The sequence below is a fragment of the Sinocyclocheilus anshuiensis genome, unplaced genomic scaffold, assembly GCF_001515605.1.
Source record: "Sinocyclocheilus anshuiensis isolate Anshui unplaced genomic scaffold, SAMN03320099.WGS_v1.1 scaffold635, whole genome shotgun sequence".
NCBI classification, from domain to species: Eukaryota; Metazoa; Chordata; class Actinopteri; order Cypriniformes; family Cyprinidae; genus Sinocyclocheilus; species Sinocyclocheilus anshuiensis.
In genome coordinates, this window is record NW_015551039.1 from 1033745 (window position 1) to 1053787 (window position 20043).

Genomic DNA, 20043 nt, shown 5'->3' on the forward strand with positions numbered 1-20043 from the left:
GGTCTGTGCTTGCTTGTGTCAGAAGACATTTTTTTTTTTAAGTTTACAATGAACGTTTCATGCTAGACCAGTGTTAAAGTCCGAGAAAAGCAATATTAAATGTTCTGAGTTTGTCACACCACAGAGAAATGTGTTATTAACCACCCAGCCAAATTTGAATTATAAAAAAGCCTCCAAGTAAATAAAAATTTTGAAAAAAAAAAAAAAGTTGTATTCTCTGCTGTCTAATATTTTTATTTAGTCAAACACGATGTATAGCCATTAAAAGATTCCGGGGTTCCTCAGACAGTTATACCAGTCTAAGCTGATTTTAGCTGGTTTCACAGCTTGGCCAAGCAGGCTTTCAGCTGGTTTGGATGGTTGGCATGCTCATCTTCTGGACTAACCAATGAGAAGTGCACAAACCTCTCTAAATCCAGACTGGAAGACCGTATAAAACCAGTAAACCAGCTTTGGCTTGTTTACGCTAGCTGTTTTTATCAGCAACGAATGAACTACTTAATATGTATCACAAATATTTTATCGCTATATTATTTAATTAATGTAACAATTTAAAGTGTTATTGAACGTTGCACTGGTGTGACATCTTTAATCAGATTTTAATCAGATTTAACATTTAAATATATTAGACATAGAGCATATTTGTTAAATTATAGCAGACCAACCTATGGTGATGATACAAAACGGTAGAATCAGGCTTTAGTGTAGTAACGCAGCCATCGCATCGCGTGAGCGTCATGCAAGTTTGTAGAAAGGGGCGGTACCGATGTGCTACACGCAAGAGCGACCGGAGAACCGGAGGATGGAGGAGCGGGACGAACCGCAGCTGCACGCGGAAGAAGATATGATGTTTTAGGAGCAGTGCCGGCTCGGTGAGGCTGAACTTGTCGTTTTGGCCACTTTTGGTCCTCAAATAGAAAGATGGCGCCGTCGGGCTCGCGTAGCGTTGACTGCTGGAGAGTTTTATACTGGATCCCTGTGCTGTTCATCAGTCTGATCGTGGCATGGTCCTACTACGCTTATGTAGCGCAGCTCTGCATAGGTAAGACTGGAAGCAGCTCTGAATGAAGTTGAGAGATAATTAATAAATAACACCTGGCCTCGAGCATGTGTTACGCATATGTCTGCTTCTCTTACTAGAGCAATATCTCTGCTATTGATGGGGTCTGTTTGATTATAAACACATTGATTAAGAGTGGGTCATGATTATGAGATTAATTTATTTAACTTCTCTCTTTATATGTGCGTGTGTTTATTAATCTGTCCCCTAATATTATAATATTATGCATGTCAATGTATATTAATTACAAATCTGAAAAACATATATGGGTGACTAATTAGGATGTGTGAGGTAAAGGATAAATCTTAAAAAAAAAAAAATAGATACGCTAAGTTCCTAAAAATGTAATATTTGTATTGTATTAGTTTCATACATTTTGTAAAAAATATACTATTTTCTACAAAAACTTGTTTTAATGACTCATAAATGTCAAGTGATGTAACCATCAAAACACATCTATCTATCTTTTACAAATGTCATTAATTTATTTTAAGTCACGAATAAGATGTTTTCTTAGCTTTGAATAAAAGTACATTTTCATAAAAGGTTAAAGTATGTTTATATATATATATATATATATATATATATACATAGTGAGTTTTTGTTGCAATCTCAGGACAGTTAACACCACTTAGACATTTTTTATTTTAAGTCTCACAAATATTAATAATACTACTAATGATTCAGTAACAGCGATGTGTTCATAGAAAAGATGTATTCAAAATTTTCATGAGTTTCATTTGTAATGTATTACAAATTAACATAATAGATCCATACAAAAAAGCATCATGTCATTGACTCATATGCAATACTTTATATAGCAATTTGGCATCACTGTATAACTACTCCGTCATTTAGATCATCGTACAAAACTTCTTCTCTCCCAGTCCTTTGTTGCCGTAAATGAGCTCTCACCACTGTAAAAATATCACCAAACTTTGTGATGTACTGTGTCATTTGTTTAGACTGTAGCTTATTTATGTGTGCGCAACAAGAAAAGGTTTGTGTTCACATTAACATCAGAACATCATTCACTCCTTTGATAACATCTCCTATCATGGTCCCATAAAAACAGCATGAAGAGGCTTTATTGTTCTCTTGAATGGTAGATGATCATGAGGATGCCCTGTTTTTCACTGAAGACTAATGGTGTGTGTGTTTGAACTCCTTTAATAGAATCAAATGACGTTCAAATATTTGTGCATAAAACAGCAGCTTTGTGATGATGTTCCTCAGAGACTTCACTGACTGAAGTGTCAGTGGCCAGGCCTTACTTCTGATTGCTGTTCCCACTGGCAGTTCATACCAGTTTATGCTGAACCGCAAACAGTGGGTCTCCGTAGGCTTGATTTGTACTCAAACTGAGCAGTTGACTCCAGGATGACAGAATGAAAACCATAAAGGCTTTAATGTCTGAACTTGAGCTTGAATTGAAGGCTATTACGTTTGCATGGGTTCAGTAGGATTATCTAGTTGGTTCATTGCAACAACCATGTGAATAGCCAAAACCATAACAGACCGTGTCTTTTTAAAAGATTGGTTCACTTGTTAATGCTGTGTCTTTGCAAGCCATGATAATGAGGGGTCAATGAGTCTTTACTTTACCGAACCCGAGGTGACAAATGTTGTTAAGAACGTACTACTGATCCATATGTCTCAAAGCTAATCTCATTGCCAAGCTGTCAAACTCAACCTCACCAATCTCTACTTGACCTATTTCTGCTGTCAAATCATTTGTGCTGCACACTGAGTTTAGCAACAAACACATTTGACAGCAACACTGACACCTTCAGGGAAAGAAACGGTTTAATTGCTGAAATTGCTAATAATGAATCTCGTCATGTGTTGACAGTTTTTATTACTCTAATGGAGAGGTTTATATACCAGTAGACTTTAGTCAAAGTAGCGTCATATTTAATTTTTGACAGGATTGAAAATGAGGCTGTGAGGGGATAGAAGTACACTGTAAAAAATGACCGTGAATTTAACGGTAAAAGACTGTAAAAATGCTACAGTAAAAAGCTGTTAAATGGTTAACGGTAAATTCCCCTACTATATACGGTGAAAAACTGTATTGGACATTACATGTATTGGACATTAATTTTACGGTAGTATACCGTTTTTGGAAGTGAAAAAGACATTCCCAGAATTCCCTGCGTTACATTTCAAATTTGATGTTTTTTTTGTTGAAAGACTAAATACTTTTTTTCCCCACTGTATGTTGTTCAGCTGATGAAACGTCTTTTCAAAAAAACTTTCAGTTAACAAACTCTCCATAAAACATGGTGAAATTACGTGATCTTTATACAGTGTATGCCATTGTGAAAACTGTAAGTCTATCCCTCACAGCCTCATTTTCATCTGTGTTAAATTAAATATTGCATCTAACCTGACTAAGGTCTACGATGGGGTATTACGATAACGGCCCTTTTTACAGTATATAATGTGTACTTACACTTGCAGTAATTCTTTACGTGCTTTTAGTGTACTATTACAAAATCATAAAAATCTTTGTATTGCCACAAATGCATCACAATTTTTAAGTACCCCCTGAACCTGCTTGAGTGCTCCCTAGGGTACACATACTCAATTAAAATATCTGTTTGGAGATGCACTGCTTTCTGGGATTTCATTTCTGCTCTGTGCTTCAGAGCAACTACAGTTTTTTTTTTTTTGACTTTAGTGCCAGGCACTATCATCTTTTAAAGAGCATATTTTGGATAGAGAGTACTGCAGCCCAACATCATTAAATGAGAGGATAATCTAATGAGGCTTTTAGGACACTGCAACTTCAGTAAACTTAAAGAACTAGATATTTATTGAAGAGACTATATGCTTACTCTCAGAAAAAAGTACAAAGCTGTCACTGGGGTAATACCCTAAGATACAAAAGCTAAAAAGTACATCTTTGTGCCTTAATTATTTTCTCTTGAATGGCACCTTAAAGGTACAGTGGGTATAGAAAAGCCCCCTTTAAAATAATCACATTTTGTTGCTTTGCAGCCTGAAATGAAGGTGGACACATTTTTTGTTTTGTCCAGCTGTATTTACTCAGTGCAACTTAGAACACCCAAGTGAAATATATAACACCAACATGTCAGAAACAAATTAAAAAAACAGAATCACTGAGTTGGAAAAAGGATCACCTCCTTGTGTCAGTATTTTGTTGAACCACCTTTTGCTTTAATTACAGCCTTTAGTCTGATTGGGATATGTCTCTACTGACTTTGCACATCTAGACTTTGCACGATTTTCCCACTCTTCTTTGCAGAACTGCTCAAGTTCAGTTAAATTTTTTGGTGACCGTTTGTGTACATTTTAGTAATTTAAAAGTGCATATTAGTACCTAAAGTGTGCATATTAGTACCTTTTGAAAGGTGGAGTGTAGATTGTGACAGAATAATCACGTGTGGTTGTGGTTAGTATTTCTAACCTCGTCACCACAATATAGCTTATTATAGCTCTGAAAGAGCACCAGTTGAAGAGGTGCAATTATGAGCTAGAGAATTTGGGCATCTGATCAAGAGTCTCCGTACAGCGTGAGCTCCAGCAACAGTGATCAGAGAACTGTGCTGAGAACCATCTGCTGCTCGCTGACCTTCAAATCATACAGCATTAACAAATTTGTAGAGACAAAGTTACCTTTCTCTTTCTTCTGCAGAAACTATTGAAAACACGGGAGAGAAAAGTAAGTAAGCCTTTTCTTACAATGTTTTAGTTGGAAATACCTTTCTTTCCTTTTGGAGTGAATTCTTACAATGATTTTTGCATTTTCTGAAGAACATGTAAGTGGTGTTTGCTCATGCCAGGGCGTTGCTATGCGGTTGCTAAGGTGATCTTATATGCAGTTTTTAAGGTTTGTGATATTCTGGTCTCTAGATATGACTCAGGTCTTTTAATGTAGGCTACCATTCAAAAGTTTGGGGTCAAACCATTCAAAATATATATATATACTTTTATGCAGTAAGGATGCATAAAATTGTTCAAAAGTGACCGTAAAGACATTTAATAATGTTTAAAAAAAAAAATCTGTTTCAAAATAAATGCTGTTTTGAACTTTCTGTTCATCAAAAAAGTCCTGAAAATAATGAATCATGGATTTCATAAAAATATTAAGCAGCGCAACCAGTTTCAACATTGAAAATAATAAGAAAGGTTTCTTGAGCAGCAAATTAGCATATTAGAATGATTTCTGATTGATCATGTGACATTGAAGATTGGAGTAATTCAGAAATAAATCACAGGAATAAACTACATTCTAAATCATTAACATAGAAAATCGTTATTTTAAATTGTAATAATATTTCACAATATTACTGTTTTTACTATATTTATCAAATAAATGCTGCTTTGGTGAGCATAAGAGGCTTCTTTCAAAAACATGAAAAAAATCTTCGAACAGTGGTGTAAGTCTATGGGATATTTTGACCCATATTTTCATGTTTTTTTATTATTATTATTATTTGCCTGCAGAAAATTGTAAAAAAAGAAAACCTCCTCAAACAACCACATGATTTGATGCATTTTTATTGTTATGTATTTAGCACGAACAGTGCAGGATGAGTTACACACAAAGTTTAATAAGTTTAATAATCCTTCACTATATTCTTGAGCAATGATAAAAACAATAATAGTGATGCTTTAATGATTTAATATAAAAGTTGTTAAAATGATCAAATTTATAATTTCACCTTTCAATATTGGTTGTGTTTTTATCACAGTAGTTTACCTCCTGGTATATCATGTGCTTTTCATCATGTTCGTGTGGTCATACTGGCAAACCATCTTCACAAAATCTATGAACCCACTCAAAGAGGTGAGTATATTTGATTATGGAAATAAGTTATGTATTAATAGATACTCATGTCATAGTAAACATTATGGAGAATGAAAAGCAGACAACTGAAGCCATCGGAATGTGGTATAAACTGCATAATCTCTAAGTAAATGTCATTGCTCAGCATATACTCAGCATGACTCATGAGGTGTTGGCTTATAATGAATATTATTTCCTGCAGGCAGAGATTATAATGTTTGTAAATATATGGTATAACGCCATTAGGATGAGTTTCTGGTTATGCATAGTGAAAAAACAGCATGTTGGGTTGTAAATTTTATGCGATTGTTGGTGTAACTATTGCACCTCACTGCAAGCGGTTATTTTATATCAAGCCGAGAGAATGAGAAACAAACTGTAATAGAGAAATCACATATGGCTCAAACTGGCAATCAGTCGTACTCCTCTTACTGAGTGCAGAACGTGCTGCTTGTCACACAGGAAATATCAAAATGTTTTGGTTTTCGTCTGTTCCTTTCAGTTCCACCTGTCACATTCTGACAAAGAGCTATTAGAGCGTGAAGATCGGAGAGAATCTCAACAGGAGATCTTGAGGAGAATTGCTAAGGATTTGCCCATTTACACACGCACAATGTCTGGAGGTGGGCACTTTTTTTTTTTTAGTTTAGCACATCCTAATTGTGCTACTGTTAGAAGGCCAAGTTTGTAACAGTGCATTCAGCCCAGATTTAGGTTCAGTAACAGATAATGGTCACAGACAGTTACATTTGTTTCAATCTATCTTCAGTCTTCAGTGAATCCTGTCGATCTGTGTTTTAACAAGCTGTCTTGATACAGCTATTCGCTACTGTGATCTCTGTCTGCTGCTGAAGCCTGATCGATGTCATCATTGCTCTGCCTGTGATATGTATGTCTTTCTCTTTTTTTTTAAAGACACACTTATTAGCTTTTGCTGTGTTGCATTTTAACAGCTCCTCCCTCTGCTGTTTTACAGGTGCATTTTAAAGATGGATCACCATTGTCTGTGGTATGTACTGGCTCAGTAGATTAAATGCAAAGCAAGAATAAAAAGTGTATTTTTGTCTCAGAAGTAACACATGCACCAAACATTTATGGGTTTCTATAAGACCAAGAAAACAGTCCTTTTTTTCAATGAACATGATTTAATTTTGTCATTTAAAGTTACACTATGTAGCATTTTTGCTTGAAACACAAAAATAAAATGCAAGTAATGAGTGACTATATCTTAAATCCATCCTCCAAACCGTGTTTTTGCTTTACCCCAATTCAAATAGGATTTTAGTTTCAACACACTTTTAATAGCACTTTAAAAGCAGTCATTTTGTTGAATTGATATGAAATTAGATCATGTTATTAGTATGTTTTAGTACGATCTGCTTAGACAGTTTAGGGGTGAACCTTCATGCTTACGTTTTTTTGTTTTCAACAGATTGTACGTTTCTGTACACATCACATAAACAAATTAAAAATAGTACATTTTATACATTTTAGAGGGCCAAAAGTTACATTGTGTAGCTAGTAAGTAGGCAATACTATAAAAATTTTTTATTCAAGTAAAAAATATTATTTAAATGTGCTGAATTACATAGCATTTCACGGACAAAAGTAGGGTCAAGAAGCGTAGAAATATCTTATTAAGGTAACAACTACACATTTTCCCTTGTTATAGTCTATATTGAGCAGTATTTTGCAATCAAAATAGATATTAATATCCAATTTTATTGAGGCTAATAGGTGTTTTTTTATCTTCTTTGACAGGGTAAACAATTGTGTGGGCTTCGCCAACTACAAGTTTTTCATGCTGTTCCTAGCATATTCTTTGTTGTATTGCCTCTTCGTCACTGCCACAGACTTCCAGTATTTCATTCAGTTCTGGACTGTAAGTATGAATTATTAATTTCTTAGGCTTATATTAGGAAACAGAAATCATTTGAATGTGCAGATAGGCTGTTTGTAATTTAATAGAACACAAGCTGGAGCAATAAAAAGTGTGTTTTTATTTTGAAAGGTTGATGGTAAAACACATGATCGTCTAATCCAATATTTGGTAGGACTGAGTCAATCACTGACATTATCGATGTGCTTTGATTGACCAACTTATTCCTCTAGTTCCAGTAGTTTTGATCGTTTCCCTTAGCATAACACCTTAGTTTGTACAATTTCTGTTAGACCCAGTAGACAAGCAAACATAGGCAAAATGTTTTTGTAGTCTGGCATGAACAGTCTGTAGGGACCATGTTTAATTTTTACTCAATTTTTTGAATTGAGTATTCCAGACATATATACAACTAGATAATATAGCAGGTAATAGCTTAAATTAGGCCTAGGCTGTTCGTTTATTTCAGTCCATGTCTGTTTGTGGTGTATGAAGAGTCTTTCCCATGTTTTACACAGAATGGTCTGCCTGATACCCAAGCCAAGTTTCACATCATGTTCCTGTTTTTCGCTGCCTCCATGTTCTCAGTGAGCCTAGCGTTTTTGTTTGCTTATCACTGCTGGCTTGTCTGCAAGAACAGATCCACCTTGGGTGAGTGGGCTGTGCTTTAATTATCCTTGGATTTCAGTAGTAAACACGGGCTCATCAGTAGTGTGTATTTTGCTTTCTGTTATCATCTGTCACTGCCTGATCAAATACAGTATGTCTCATATACATCCAGTGGCTCAGATCTGGGGCATGTGGTGTTTAGGTCTTTTTGCAGGCTGCCCTTTGTGGCAGATCCTCAAGAGAACATGTATCTGTGACAACATGCCCAGTCTTCTGGCAAAAGCGTGTCAAGATGCATTACGGTTGAAAATGTTGGAAATTCATCTCAGCAACAGACATATTCTAATCGTAACCCTGTAAAGCCTACTGTATCATATTTGATATGTGAATTTCTAAGGCTTCTAAATGATTAACATGATCAAAGCTTTACTGAAAACCTGTTGTACACAATCTATCACTTGCATTCCGTCGTCTAATTAATAGTTTATACTCTTTTAGCAAGTAAAAGGCCTTTTAGTGTAATTTTTAGAAAAATTAAGCTAAACTGTGAGTATCACATATGATACTTTAGGTTTTTGAGGAACATTTATTTGTACATCTCTCAATCATCAATGTATTGCATTGAATTGCATTGTATTACAGGTTTAAAAGTTAAGAGAAAATCTGAAATCATGTTAGTAGGATTATATATGAAACATTTTTATGTATTTATGTGCTTTAAATGTTTCTCTTGTTAGAGGCTTTCAGAGCTCCTGCATTCCAGCACGGACCAGACAAGAATGCCTTCAGTTTAGGAACAAGCAAGAACTTTCGGCAAGTGTTTGGAGATGAAAAGAAATACTGGCTGCTGCCGATTTTTTCAAGGTATCAGTTATTGTTCAGTAGCATTGAAAAGATCAGTGTGAGTGTTCGGTGATCTCATTCCCTCACACGGTATCTTATTGTGTTTCTGCAGTCTGGGCGACGGCTGTTTATTCCCCACATGTCTAGTGAACGCAGACCCTGAACAACCCTCCTCACCTTCTGGACGCAATCCTTCAATCAAAAGGTTCATGGCTCAGAATGAATTATTCGTTTAGGAAACTGAGTTGTATCACAAAAACATTACAAATATCGTATAACGATATGAAAATATACAAAAATATAATCATGAAAATATATAGGAAAAATATCCTAGCATTTTACTGTGCAAACAATGAGTCAAGAAAGAAATGTGCAAGAGATATTACTTCTGGTTCCACTGTTACACTAGAAATGCACATCACATTGTGGAATACTGTATTGATGATATGCAGAGCCTTTCATTCATGCCCTTTCCTTTTTTTTTTCTAGTGCTGGAGAATCCCATCAGTTTCCGCCTAAACCTCTGAGAGAGTCTCAGAGCCGACTGCTGAGCAACGGACAGTCAGAGGGAAGTGAAGACAGAGACACGCGAGGTGAGACCACAGTTAAGCCACATCTGAGATCATTACAAAACACTGCTAATTTTAGTGTTTTGTGTGCCTTGACCAAAGATGTGACTAGTAGATATGAGGTAAATGTGCAGCTATGAATGTGTGAGGTAATATTACAATGTGGTCAAACAACATGGTGCTCAATCTGTATTTTTCTAACAGGTACAAGCAACCCAGCCTTGACTATTGAGAAGGAAACTTAGGAGCGTGCTAATGAAACTGGTTTGTTACTTTTGTGTGTATACATTGCTATAACATACGACTTATTTTCAGATAATAAAACTTTGAAGTGTTTTAAAATTACAGTATTGTAACGTACACTACCATTTGGGGTGAGTAAGATGTTTTAATGTTTTTGAAAAAAGTATCTAAAGCTCTCCAAGGAAGGCTTCATTGATTTGATTAAAAATACAGAAAAAAAACAGTAATATTGTGAAATAATATTACAATTTAGAATAGCTGTATTCTGTTTTAATATATTTTAAAATGTAATTTATTCCTGTGATGCAAAGCTGAATTTTCAGCATCATTACTTCAGTCTTCAGTGTCACATGAACCTTCAGAAATCATTCTAATATGCTGAGTTTGTGCTCAAGAAACATTTTTTATTATAAATGTTGCTTAATATTTTTTTGTGGAAACGGTGATACTTTTTTACTGGATTCTTTGAAGAATAGAATGTTCAAAAGATCAGCATTTATCTGAAATAGAAATATTTTTGTAACATTTATAAATGTCCTCACCATCACTTTTAAATAATTTTATGCATCCCTGCTGAATAGAAGCATTAATTTTGTTTTGTTTTTAATGTAACTGATCCTTTTGAACGGTAGTGTACCTACCACATATACTGTCATTTAATAATACAATATAATAATATAATCTCACCCAAATTCTTATCTTGAAATCCCTGAATGTTTTAATGACTTATTCTAAATGAGCTGACTTTCTTTCTCTAGGAGTTTTGTGCTAGTGATGTCTGTTGTCAGTGGAACAGAAAGGATGTCTCCACTGCTCTTGCACAGACTTGCATTGCCCATCTACTCTCTACCTGTGATTCTTCACAAGAGCTGACAGTGCAGGATTATGGTGTGTACTGTACATACATGAGGGGCCACTGAGTCTCTTGTCGTTCCTTGCAAACTGTATGGCTATCTTAATGTGCCTAAAAAAGCCCACAATTGTGGCTGAACATTTGAAAACATTACCATGGTTCCTGCAAGACCCGCATTTTAAAAAATGTAGAAGTTTGTAAGGTAAATGCCCTGAATATAGCTTGCGTGGTGTAGGCAGTGCTGAAGAAGGTGGCGTTTTTGTTAGTCTGCGAAACGTGAAGTATTTATGCATGCTGTGTGATGGTGTTACGTAGTCGTGTTTCATGTTTGAAATGTGAACACTGAAAAGCCCAAGTGCTTTTGCACTACACTAGAACACATTTGACCTGTTTTTGATCCTGCATTGTTGAAATGCAGCAGCATCCCTTATTTTATTCATTACTATACAGATGCATTTGCACATCATGACTATAATCTGTTTTATTTGACGGTGTCAATGAGGATCTTGTCCATCACTCTTAAGTCTGGATTCCAGCTGTCATGAATTATGCAAAGGTCTTACACAAGCAAAATGACCGATGTAGCAAATATTTTAGGCCATTTTTGGCGCTGGATATTCAGACAAAAACACTGTTTAACCTGACAAGCACAGGGAAGACAAAAATACTATATATGCACTTTAAAAAGTGCTTAAAACTGCACATTATTTCAGTTTATAAATCGTCTTAGTCCTTATGTTTTCTTGATGGTTCTGTCGAATCAAGTATGCAAGGATAATGTATTGTGTTAACTCCATATACATTGTTATACTACAGCTGCAGAGAATATTTCACTATTAAATGTCAGTATATTAGATTATTTTAAGCATACGTTTCATAACCTCGTTTGCACAATTAATGCAAAACTCACGAAAGATGTGGTTTAGTATCACATCTGATTTATCTAAGGGCTCTAATAATGTAATTACTACCATATTTCTTAACTCAGTTTGATTCAACAGTTATTGCATGTAACTTGTACATGATTTTGACTGAGGTGGGAACAAAACCTCAGAAATGCCAAGACTTGTGGTGTGTTGTCTGTTTTGTAGTTTTTATGGAACTGTCTGTTGTTTATTTAGTGATTAGGTTCACACACGCCACATTCAAAAATAAACTGCGATACACGTTTTCTACTGGTTCTTGCTTTTGTGTATGTAGATTGTTGTTGCAGCTTTTGTTCTCTTTGAGAGTATGTGAAATTCTGCTGGCTGTCTGCGTTGGTAGCTTGATGTGTTTTCATATAAATTCAGACTCTGTATGACAACACCATTGAATGAGATGCCTTGATGAGTGTTACTGTAAGAGAAATAAAGTGATATTTTATTAAGTTCTACAGTGTTGTTCTGGTATTGTTTGTCTAACACTGTTACAGCTATAGCATCTGTCCATTAAAGGAATATTTCACCTAAAAATGAAAATTTGCTGAAAATGTATTCATCCTCAGGCCATCCAAGCTGTAGGATGAGTTTGTTTCTTCATTGGAACTGATTTGGCGTAACATGTATTTTAGCCAGTTGAGATGGTAAAAATGTCTTAAGGACGGATTTATTGCAAGCACACAGCTGAGACCTTAATTGATGGACTGGAGTTATATTAATTACTTGTGGTTTATAGTGGTTTTTATCAGGTGTTTGGACTTTGACGACACCCATTCACTGCAGAGGATCTATTGGTGACGCTAAATTTCTTCAAACCTGTTACGATGAAGAAACAAACACATCTACAGCTTGGGTGGACTGAGGGTCCATTAGTAAGTTTAGTTTTTTGGCGTGAACTATTTCTTTAAGAAAAGTGCAATAAAACTTTAACAGCATAAATCTGAACAGATTTTGGATATGTTAGAAAAATCAGGCTTTTATTTCCAAATGCTCTAAAAACAGTCTCTTTATATTGCATAATACCAGTGTGAATACTGTACACATCAAGATGATGGACAAACAGGAGGGAGGTTAAGAGCTACCAAAATCATTCACCAAATCAGACATTCAAAAAATAAATAAATAAAAAAGAAGAAAAAAAAGGACAAGCTGCATTCATGCAATTCACATATCTATAAAAGCTCAGAGTAGTTAACAGCATTTATTCAAAAATGTTTCAGTACATGCAGCAGATCTAGGCGACACAGAATTGTAAAGCAATACAATACAAAAAAAAGGAAAAACCCAAACAGCACAAATTGTGCACCATTCAAAAACCAGCACACTACAAGTAAAACTAATTCCACTGATACTGAGCACTTGAGTTGGCTAAGATTTCTTTTAAGAGGCATTATTTCTTAAATTAATAAAAGGCTTTGATCTTCTTTGATACTAAAATACTACAAAACCTTTCAATCTCTTTTAAAAATGAAAATGGAAAGACAATTTTGATCCAGAAGTACGAGGTGACCTCAGTTCACTTAAATAGTGGCAGTTACATCATCACTCTTAATTTACTTGTGTGGTAAAATCTGTGCTAACCCAACATAAAGGGTAAAATCAGTGCGAGGCTTTGCTTTACAATTAAGTGCCTGTATTGACCTGTGTCTGTGAGATCCTCCATCTGTCTACAGCTATTGCAAAGTGTGAGAAATCAGTACTGTGATCAGGGAATGACAGTTCACATAGGTGACTGGTGTACTCGGTTTCGCCAAATTAGTCGAACTATACAACCGTACACGAGAAGAAATGAATGCAATAAATTAACGATAAAAAAGAACATAAAAAGTAGCTTAATATTAAGGCTGAGCTGTGGGGGGAAAACTAAAACACCAAATGGTTCCCCTTCTTTAACCATAAAAGATGAACATTGTGTGAAAAGATTTAACCCAGAGAAGGCAACAAAGGGAAGAAGTTCTGTCGGATGGGAGCTTTAAAGTGCAAAATCCTATCAAATCCTTCATGAAAAACAAAACAACAACTAAAAACCCATGTTTTGAGCCCTGTATATGAGGTTGTTTATGGTGAGGGATTCTTGTTGTGTCATGACTGCTGCTTGTTTGCCTCCTCCTCGTAAGCGTTTCCGGTGCCGTTCTGGACATAGGATGAGCCTGAACCCAGTCCATACAAGTGACCACAATACTTTGCATCATCAATGTGATCCTCAAAAAACATCTGCAACGACAACGATGTTACAGTCAGTACCAATGCTGCATTCGGTGCCACTTTAAAAGATTTTTTGTGATTTTTAATATGCATAGCACTTTGATGTTTTTTTTCCAGCTGAAGGCACACCTCTCTCATCTTGAAAAAAGCCATTCCTGTGAGGAGTGAGTCAGAGCCTGCCTGATGCTGAGGTCCAATTCTCTCCAGCTCAAGCTGCTCTGCCACCTCCTGCAGACCACCCTGCACATCACATGACAGAAATCAGGCACAGATTCCTTCTATTCACACAGACTGCTACAAATTAAAGTGACCCCTGATATAATTCAAATATGTGGGTTTGTAAGGATACGTATCAGCCAGTGTTGTTATCTTTTAACTAAAACTATTAAAATAGTTTTCAGTAACTGACATAAAGCTTAAGTCAAATAAAATGTAAAAAAAAAAACTTACAAAAAAAAAAACATGAAAACAAATGTTGCCTTGGCGATTAAATGAAAGAAGTTTGTTGAAGTACTACTTAAACTAGAACTGAGGTCAAAATAAAGCTAAATAGAAATATTTTAAACTAATACAAATGACAAATGCGAATAAAAATTGATTAAAATGAAAAATGAAAATAAAAAATAACAACTAATTCAAAATAATAATTTTTCATGTGATTCATTGTTTTTTGTTCCTCAGACTAAACTAAAGCTAAATAGAAATATAAAAATGAATAAAACTGACAAGCACAAAATTACTAAAACTAAAAATACAAAAATATTTATAGTGTAAAAGCATATATAATACTAAAATCACACTGATAAATTCTGAATATTTTTGCTATATAAATGTAAAAAATGAAGGGATTATTGTAGATCATGTTGTCTTTTTTGAGTCTTTTTCTGTTGTTCAATGGACTCACCAAAAAAACAAAAAAAAACAATGACTCACTTTGTAAAGCCTGTATCTCTAATGACAATATCTTCATGCACATTTCCAAGTGCTAAAATACCTTTAAGTTCTTACAGCTCTTCATGAGGTATTTCACATCATAAATGATGGGAAAAAATAAACGAAGAATCTCAAAGAAGTCAACCTCTTCCTCTGGCAATTTCGAGTTCGACAAATTTTTTATCAAGTACCCAAAGTCATAGCCACTGTTTGGGAAAAAAAAAAAAAAAGACAAAAATTAGCTTGAAAATAGTATAATTAATTGAACCACAGTTTTAGACGTGTACTATAATAAACCACAAAAGAGAAACACATTTTTAAACAGTACTGTACATTTTCTCAAGCTGTGAAGAATCTTCCATTTTTAATGGAGTTGTGGTTTGAATCACCTCTGAAACACTGTATTCATTTCACTATGTGAATATTACTGCAAGATTACCTATGGAATGAGAGCCACTTGACCCCCTCACAAAGCACCACACCTGAGGTCATAAGCAGCTCAGCAAAGTACAGAGTCTCAATCCCCTCCTCCTCATGCTTCTTAAACTGGATACCTGACGAAGTGAGCAACTCAATGGAATCCTGTGCATACATGTCTTCCCTGCAAAAGACAGTACCACTGGTGTAATGTCCAGCTTTCATAAAGAATCACATGATGGCTATGGATACACCTGAAGACAAGAAAATTCATCTTCAACATGGACTTATGTACATTAAAGTGTGATCATGGATTGATGCGTTGTTGTTTAAAATATGCGTCATACCTCTTAAATTACAAAGTGCAATGCTTACGTGAGGTTAAATTTGAAGTTGAACTGCCATGTTGACGTCCCTGGAGGGTATTCACCCTGTTCGTTCATAAATGTAAGGCCAAGCTGGATGATCTTTAACAAGTCAACATTACACCGCAGCAGCTGGTACTGGTAATCAGCATTGCTTCTAAATTCACCGATTGGTCTTGCAACTACACCTGGAAACTCTGTGTCCTACAAATGCAGCGAAATGCATTATGGTTGTTATGGTTATTTGTATATTTATAGCACAGTATCAAAAAAAGGGATTTGTTTAGACAGGCAGAAAATATCTGATTTTTGGCCTCAGACTAAAAATCTCTTTAAATAAAGAGCAATTTTGTTATGCGCTCCTGTCATTTGTTTAAAATTAGTGATGTCAATCAATTAAAAAAATTAATTAGTTAAATATTTTTCTGAAATTAATCGTGATTAATCCCACCTAACATTCAAGTTTTTAAATATACTTTTATATTGCAATAATTTCACATTCAATCTTCAAATTAACATAGAAACAAAGAAGAAAGACACTAATATTTGTTTAATGACATCTTTTTTATCTTTACTGAAGGCGAGTATCACTGATACCAGTACTACTGATGTCTCTAGGAATTAGTTTTTTCCCCTAATATTTAACTATTGACTTTTGCCATTCAACATTACAAGATAATTGAGACATATCAATTTTAACATTTATTAGACTTCTAATTTAAGTGAACTAAAACACTCTTCACATAAACCCATTACAATAAATGTCATATTTAGCTACCTGTGCCCTTCAGCAAGTAGAAAATTAAATATACAGAAATTGATAAAGTTATCAAACACTAAATTCTAAATTAAATATAGATGAATCAGTTAAAACTACAAAAGTTATTGATTTCCTCTTTTGTCTTTGATTAAAAGACATCACAGCAGCTTGGTTATTAGTTTTTTTTGGGTGCTTTTACTTTAAGAGCCGCTGCTGCTGAACATGATGCGGATCTGACACGCATCATATTTTCTCACAACTCTTTACCTTTTCTGACCCACTTCAGGTCTTTACCAATGAGCTGACGAGTTGAATCGGGTGTGTTAGATGAGGGCTGCTCCAGGACAGTTTTGAAAACCACTGCATTTCTGAGACATGTTATTAAATGTGATTCATATATTACAAATACTTACATGCAAGCACAGTTTTAAGGCAGCTTTAATCGCCTTTTTGATAACTTCATGACAGTATAACGGCGGACAGGACAGGAAAATTTGTTTTTATTTACACATGGCCTGACAGCAACTCGTCTGACCATGGTTCACTGTTGTTCTACTGAAGCTCTCTCGTCACCTGTACCTTTTATTTTGAGTTCGTTTGACTAGCGCTGAGGTGAAGTTGTAGAGCGCTTCTGAAAAGTCTCCCGTTTGATGTGGTAGTCTCTGCATCTAAATAAACGCAATTCTTGTCAAGAAAAAAGAAACAGAAACAGCAGTTGTGAGTGGGGTGGCCAACCCTAGCTCCGCCCCTGTGACTGAAACTGAAAAAAATTAATCGCCTGCGTTAACACGCTCATTTTGACAGCACTACTAGTTTGTTGCCAGAGACATTTTTACATCTATCTATATTTTATTTCAATTATCAAAAATGTAGATTTAATTTTTTTTACAGTAACAAATCTGGAACAGTCAGACTGGATTTCAAATTGGTTTATTTTTTATCATTCAGGATGCAATGTGACTAATGTCATTCACAAAGAGTAGTAGCGTCTACAGCTGTCAAAATTCACTAATTTTGCTCACGTTATTGTGTATTAAATCTACACAACGAACAAGTAATTTTTGACTCAATATGATTTGCTGTAATGCCTTTGACTGACTTTTTTGTTGTTGTCTGATGTGTCTCATGATTGAAATTCTCCCATTTTTCCTGTCCTCTCTTTCCACAATGACAGCAGTTCTTTTATGTCCCTTGCCAACAGGCTGACACTTAAATCATTACTATGGCAAGTGACATAGACCTACCGGATATTAACTGCACTGTCTGAACATATGGATTACAACTTACAAAATGATAGTCAGTTCTAGATCACATTTGAAAAATGAAACTGGATTGATTTGAATAAAGCATTAAGAGTTCAAACTCACCATTGCAATGTAGTTGAATTTTCGGGTCACCTGTCGGATCCTCTTCATCTCCTCATCCAGGTTGCTGGCCCAAACCTCACATATTCTTTGACTATGATCCACAGTGGCTGCGGGCATAGTTCCAGGTTCACGGCATCAAAACCAAAAAAACACTCCCCAGGGAATATTCTCATGAAATAATAGTTGCTTGTTCCCTCTTTTTACCTGAAAAAAACAACAAAAACAAAACATCACAATCAGACAATCAGGAAGGTGCTGATTTAAAACAAATCACTTTATTGTCATTAAACCATAAACAAAAAGGTAACAAAATACAAAAGACCATTTACAAATGCGCAAAAAAAAACAACAACAACTTCAAATTGCAGAGTAAATGGAAGAAAAAATATTAAATGTCTATATATATATATATATATATAACATCAACATAAGAAGCTGTCCCGTTAAAGTATGACCAAATTGTTTATTTTTGAACAAAATTGTATTTTCTGCAATGGTCAATAACAGGTCTGCATATATTTTCAAATATATTTTGATTAGATTAGATTTGATGGACTTTATAAATCCCACACCGGGGAAATTCACTTACTACAGCAGCTTCAGATCCACACACACAAAAACACTACATGTATCTATGGTTTATGGATAATTCTTCTGTCATGGCCTGGCTGACTGACTTTGGTAAATCATTAGTCGTGTCTTTACTGACTTCAAACTAGATATTAGATTAGCTCATCCTTATCATTCCAGACAGCATCATGAGGACTATAAACACAGGGAGATTTTCATATGCTTCAGCCTTAGTAAACATGACTACTCATCTACTATTCTTGCTTCATGAAAGCATTGAAAGGACAATCATTCAGACACACACACAAAAAAACAACAACTGTAGAACTGTGACTAAACATTATAAGTGCTAGATGAGACTAAATGGTCGCAGGCTAACAGGAGCAGCAATCACTTCAATATGCCAGCAAAACAAGTAAGAAGATTGGTCGTGTGCCAAAAAAATGCTTTTAAACATACATGCCTGTTAAAGTGCCTTTCTAACCTATTATATGTCGTTTTATGTCATTAAGCTAATAAATGTCCAAATCATTTATTGTTAGTTGACAGGTTATCAGCACTAGCTAGCACATCTGCTAAACAACTAAAGAAAAAACCCGCAAACGTCCTGAAATCATGTCTACAGTCAGCTTTTGTAGTTTTCTTTTTTTTTTTGTAAATAATCCCTCTTGTAAGATGTGAATGATGCTGTTTGGTGTCGGGGTGAATGTTTATTTATGTATGTGGCTATCGTGTTAGCTAGTAGCCTAGCCACAAAAGTTTGTCCTATTATGATCAAAGTTCATTTTTTCTGTCAGGACTTACCTTTCCTCAAACAAGGCAGTTACACTTAAAGCGTATACTGCTTCTGTAATACAAAATCACCTTGTTTAGAAAGGACTGGGACCTTGCTCTTTACTTTTATATAGTTTTATCGGGCTAACACCGATATCAACAACCAGCTGCCACCTCTGAACTACATCACAGCGCTCCAGCGCAGCGTGACGTCACGACACGACGACGCGTGACCTTTGAACTCTTTGTGGGATTTTAGATATTGTGTGCACACATATATATATATATATATATATATATATATATATAAAAATGTGAGGGGTGCACTCACTTCTGTGAGATACTGTATATATATATTTGAATTCTTTAAAGAACTCTCTTCTGTGGTAAGACTCTTCTATGGTGTTATAAGATAATACAGTTTAGATAATTTCAGAATTTCATGTGTTGCAACCCCGTTTGAATGTTTTGTTTGTCTCTTTGCTTATAAAGGTTGTGTTTTTTGTTAAAATTAAAAAAAATGATTTTGGGATAAACGCAATAATGTGAGCTGTGATTATATTGTCCCAACAACAAAAAAAATAAAATAAATAATATTGATAAAACTAGATCACTCAATTTCCAGAAATGCCTTTATTTTTTATATATACTGTATCAACATTACACATCTCGTGACAAAGTGAGAGGTTAAGACATGGTAATAGGTGAGGAAATCTGCAATATGGATCTAAACTGACCTAAATCTGAGAACTGTCTCCATTAATCCTTCAAAATAATTTAAGAAAACATTAATTTCCTAAATGTATACATTAGTATTAATATATTTTTTGCTTCACTCAATGCTTATTTGGTCTGGTTTC

General features: G+C 35.0%; 2 protein-coding genes across 4 annotated transcripts; one reads left to right on the plus strand and one right to left on the minus strand.

The window, feature by feature from the left end:
* The first annotated feature begins 763 nt into the window (after nucleotides 1-763).
* On the plus strand, nucleotides 764-12232 carry LOC107661413 (palmitoyltransferase ZDHHC2-like). Of its 2 annotated transcripts, XM_016450982.1 has the most exons (14): nucleotides 764-1042; nucleotides 4722-4748; nucleotides 5782-5876; nucleotides 6379-6499; nucleotides 6696-6765; nucleotides 6853-6885; nucleotides 7638-7758; nucleotides 7888-7926; nucleotides 8274-8406; nucleotides 9102-9228; nucleotides 9320-9412; nucleotides 9697-9800; nucleotides 9981-10040; nucleotides 10778-12232. In XM_016450982.1, the coding sequence occupies exons 1-13, from the start codon at nucleotides 922-924 to the stop codon at nucleotides 10019-10021; spliced, it is 1125 nt and encodes a 374-aa protein (XP_016306468.1). In that variant the 5' UTR covers nucleotides 764-921; the 3' UTR covers nucleotides 10022-10040; nucleotides 10778-12232. The 2 variants fall into 2 exon arrangements, with proteins under 2 accessions (XP_016306468.1, XP_016306469.1); XM_016450983.1 differs by lacking the exon at nucleotides 7888-7926.
* A 1514-nt stretch (nucleotides 12233-13746) lies between these two features.
* LOC107661414 (CCR4-NOT transcription complex subunit 7-like) lies at nucleotides 13747-19362 on the minus strand. Of its 2 annotated transcripts, none has more exons than XM_016450985.1 (7): nucleotides 19274-19362; nucleotides 17840-18043; nucleotides 15723-15916; nucleotides 15370-15531; nucleotides 14992-15136; nucleotides 14127-14237; nucleotides 13747-14006 (listed from the first exon to the last, which is right to left on the minus strand). In XM_016450985.1, the coding sequence occupies exons 2-7, from the start codon at nucleotides 17954-17956 to the stop codon at nucleotides 13875-13877; spliced, it is 861 nt and encodes a 286-aa protein (XP_016306471.1). In that variant the 5' UTR covers nucleotides 17957-18043; nucleotides 19274-19362; the 3' UTR covers nucleotides 13747-13874. The 2 variants fall into 2 exon arrangements, with proteins under 2 accessions (XP_016306471.1, XP_016306470.1); XM_016450984.1 differs by having other exon boundaries at nucleotides 19214-19362.
* Nucleotides 19363-20043: the final 681 nt, after the last annotated feature.

Excerpts from the sequence above, each read along its gene's own strand:
- LOC107661413 (XM_016450982.1), top strand. The coding sequence starts at position 922 with ATGGCGCCGTCGGGCTCGCGTAGCGTTGACTGCTGGAGAGTTTTATAC. Across the intron at positions 7,759-7,887 it reads ATTTCATTCAGTTCTGGACT|GTTGATGGTAAAACACATGA; the intron begins GTAAGTATGAAT and ends TTATTTTGAAAG. Across the intron at positions 9,413-9,696 it reads CGCAATCCTTCAATCAAAAG|TGCTGGAGAATCCCATCAGT; the intron begins GTTCATGGCTCA and ends TTTTTTTTCTAG.
- LOC107661414 (XM_016450985.1), bottom strand. The coding sequence starts at position 17,956 with ATGCCCGCAGCCACTGTGGATCATAGTCAAAGAATATGTGAGGTTTGG. Across the intron at positions 15,532-15,722 it reads AACTTCAAATTTAACCTCAC|GGAAGACATGTATGCACAGG; the intron begins GTAAGCATTGCA and ends TGTCTTTTGCAG. Across the intron at positions 14,238-14,991 it reads AGAGCTGTAAGAACTTAAAG|GGTGGTCTGCAGGAGGTGGC; the intron begins GTATTTTAGCAC and ends TGTGATGTGCAG.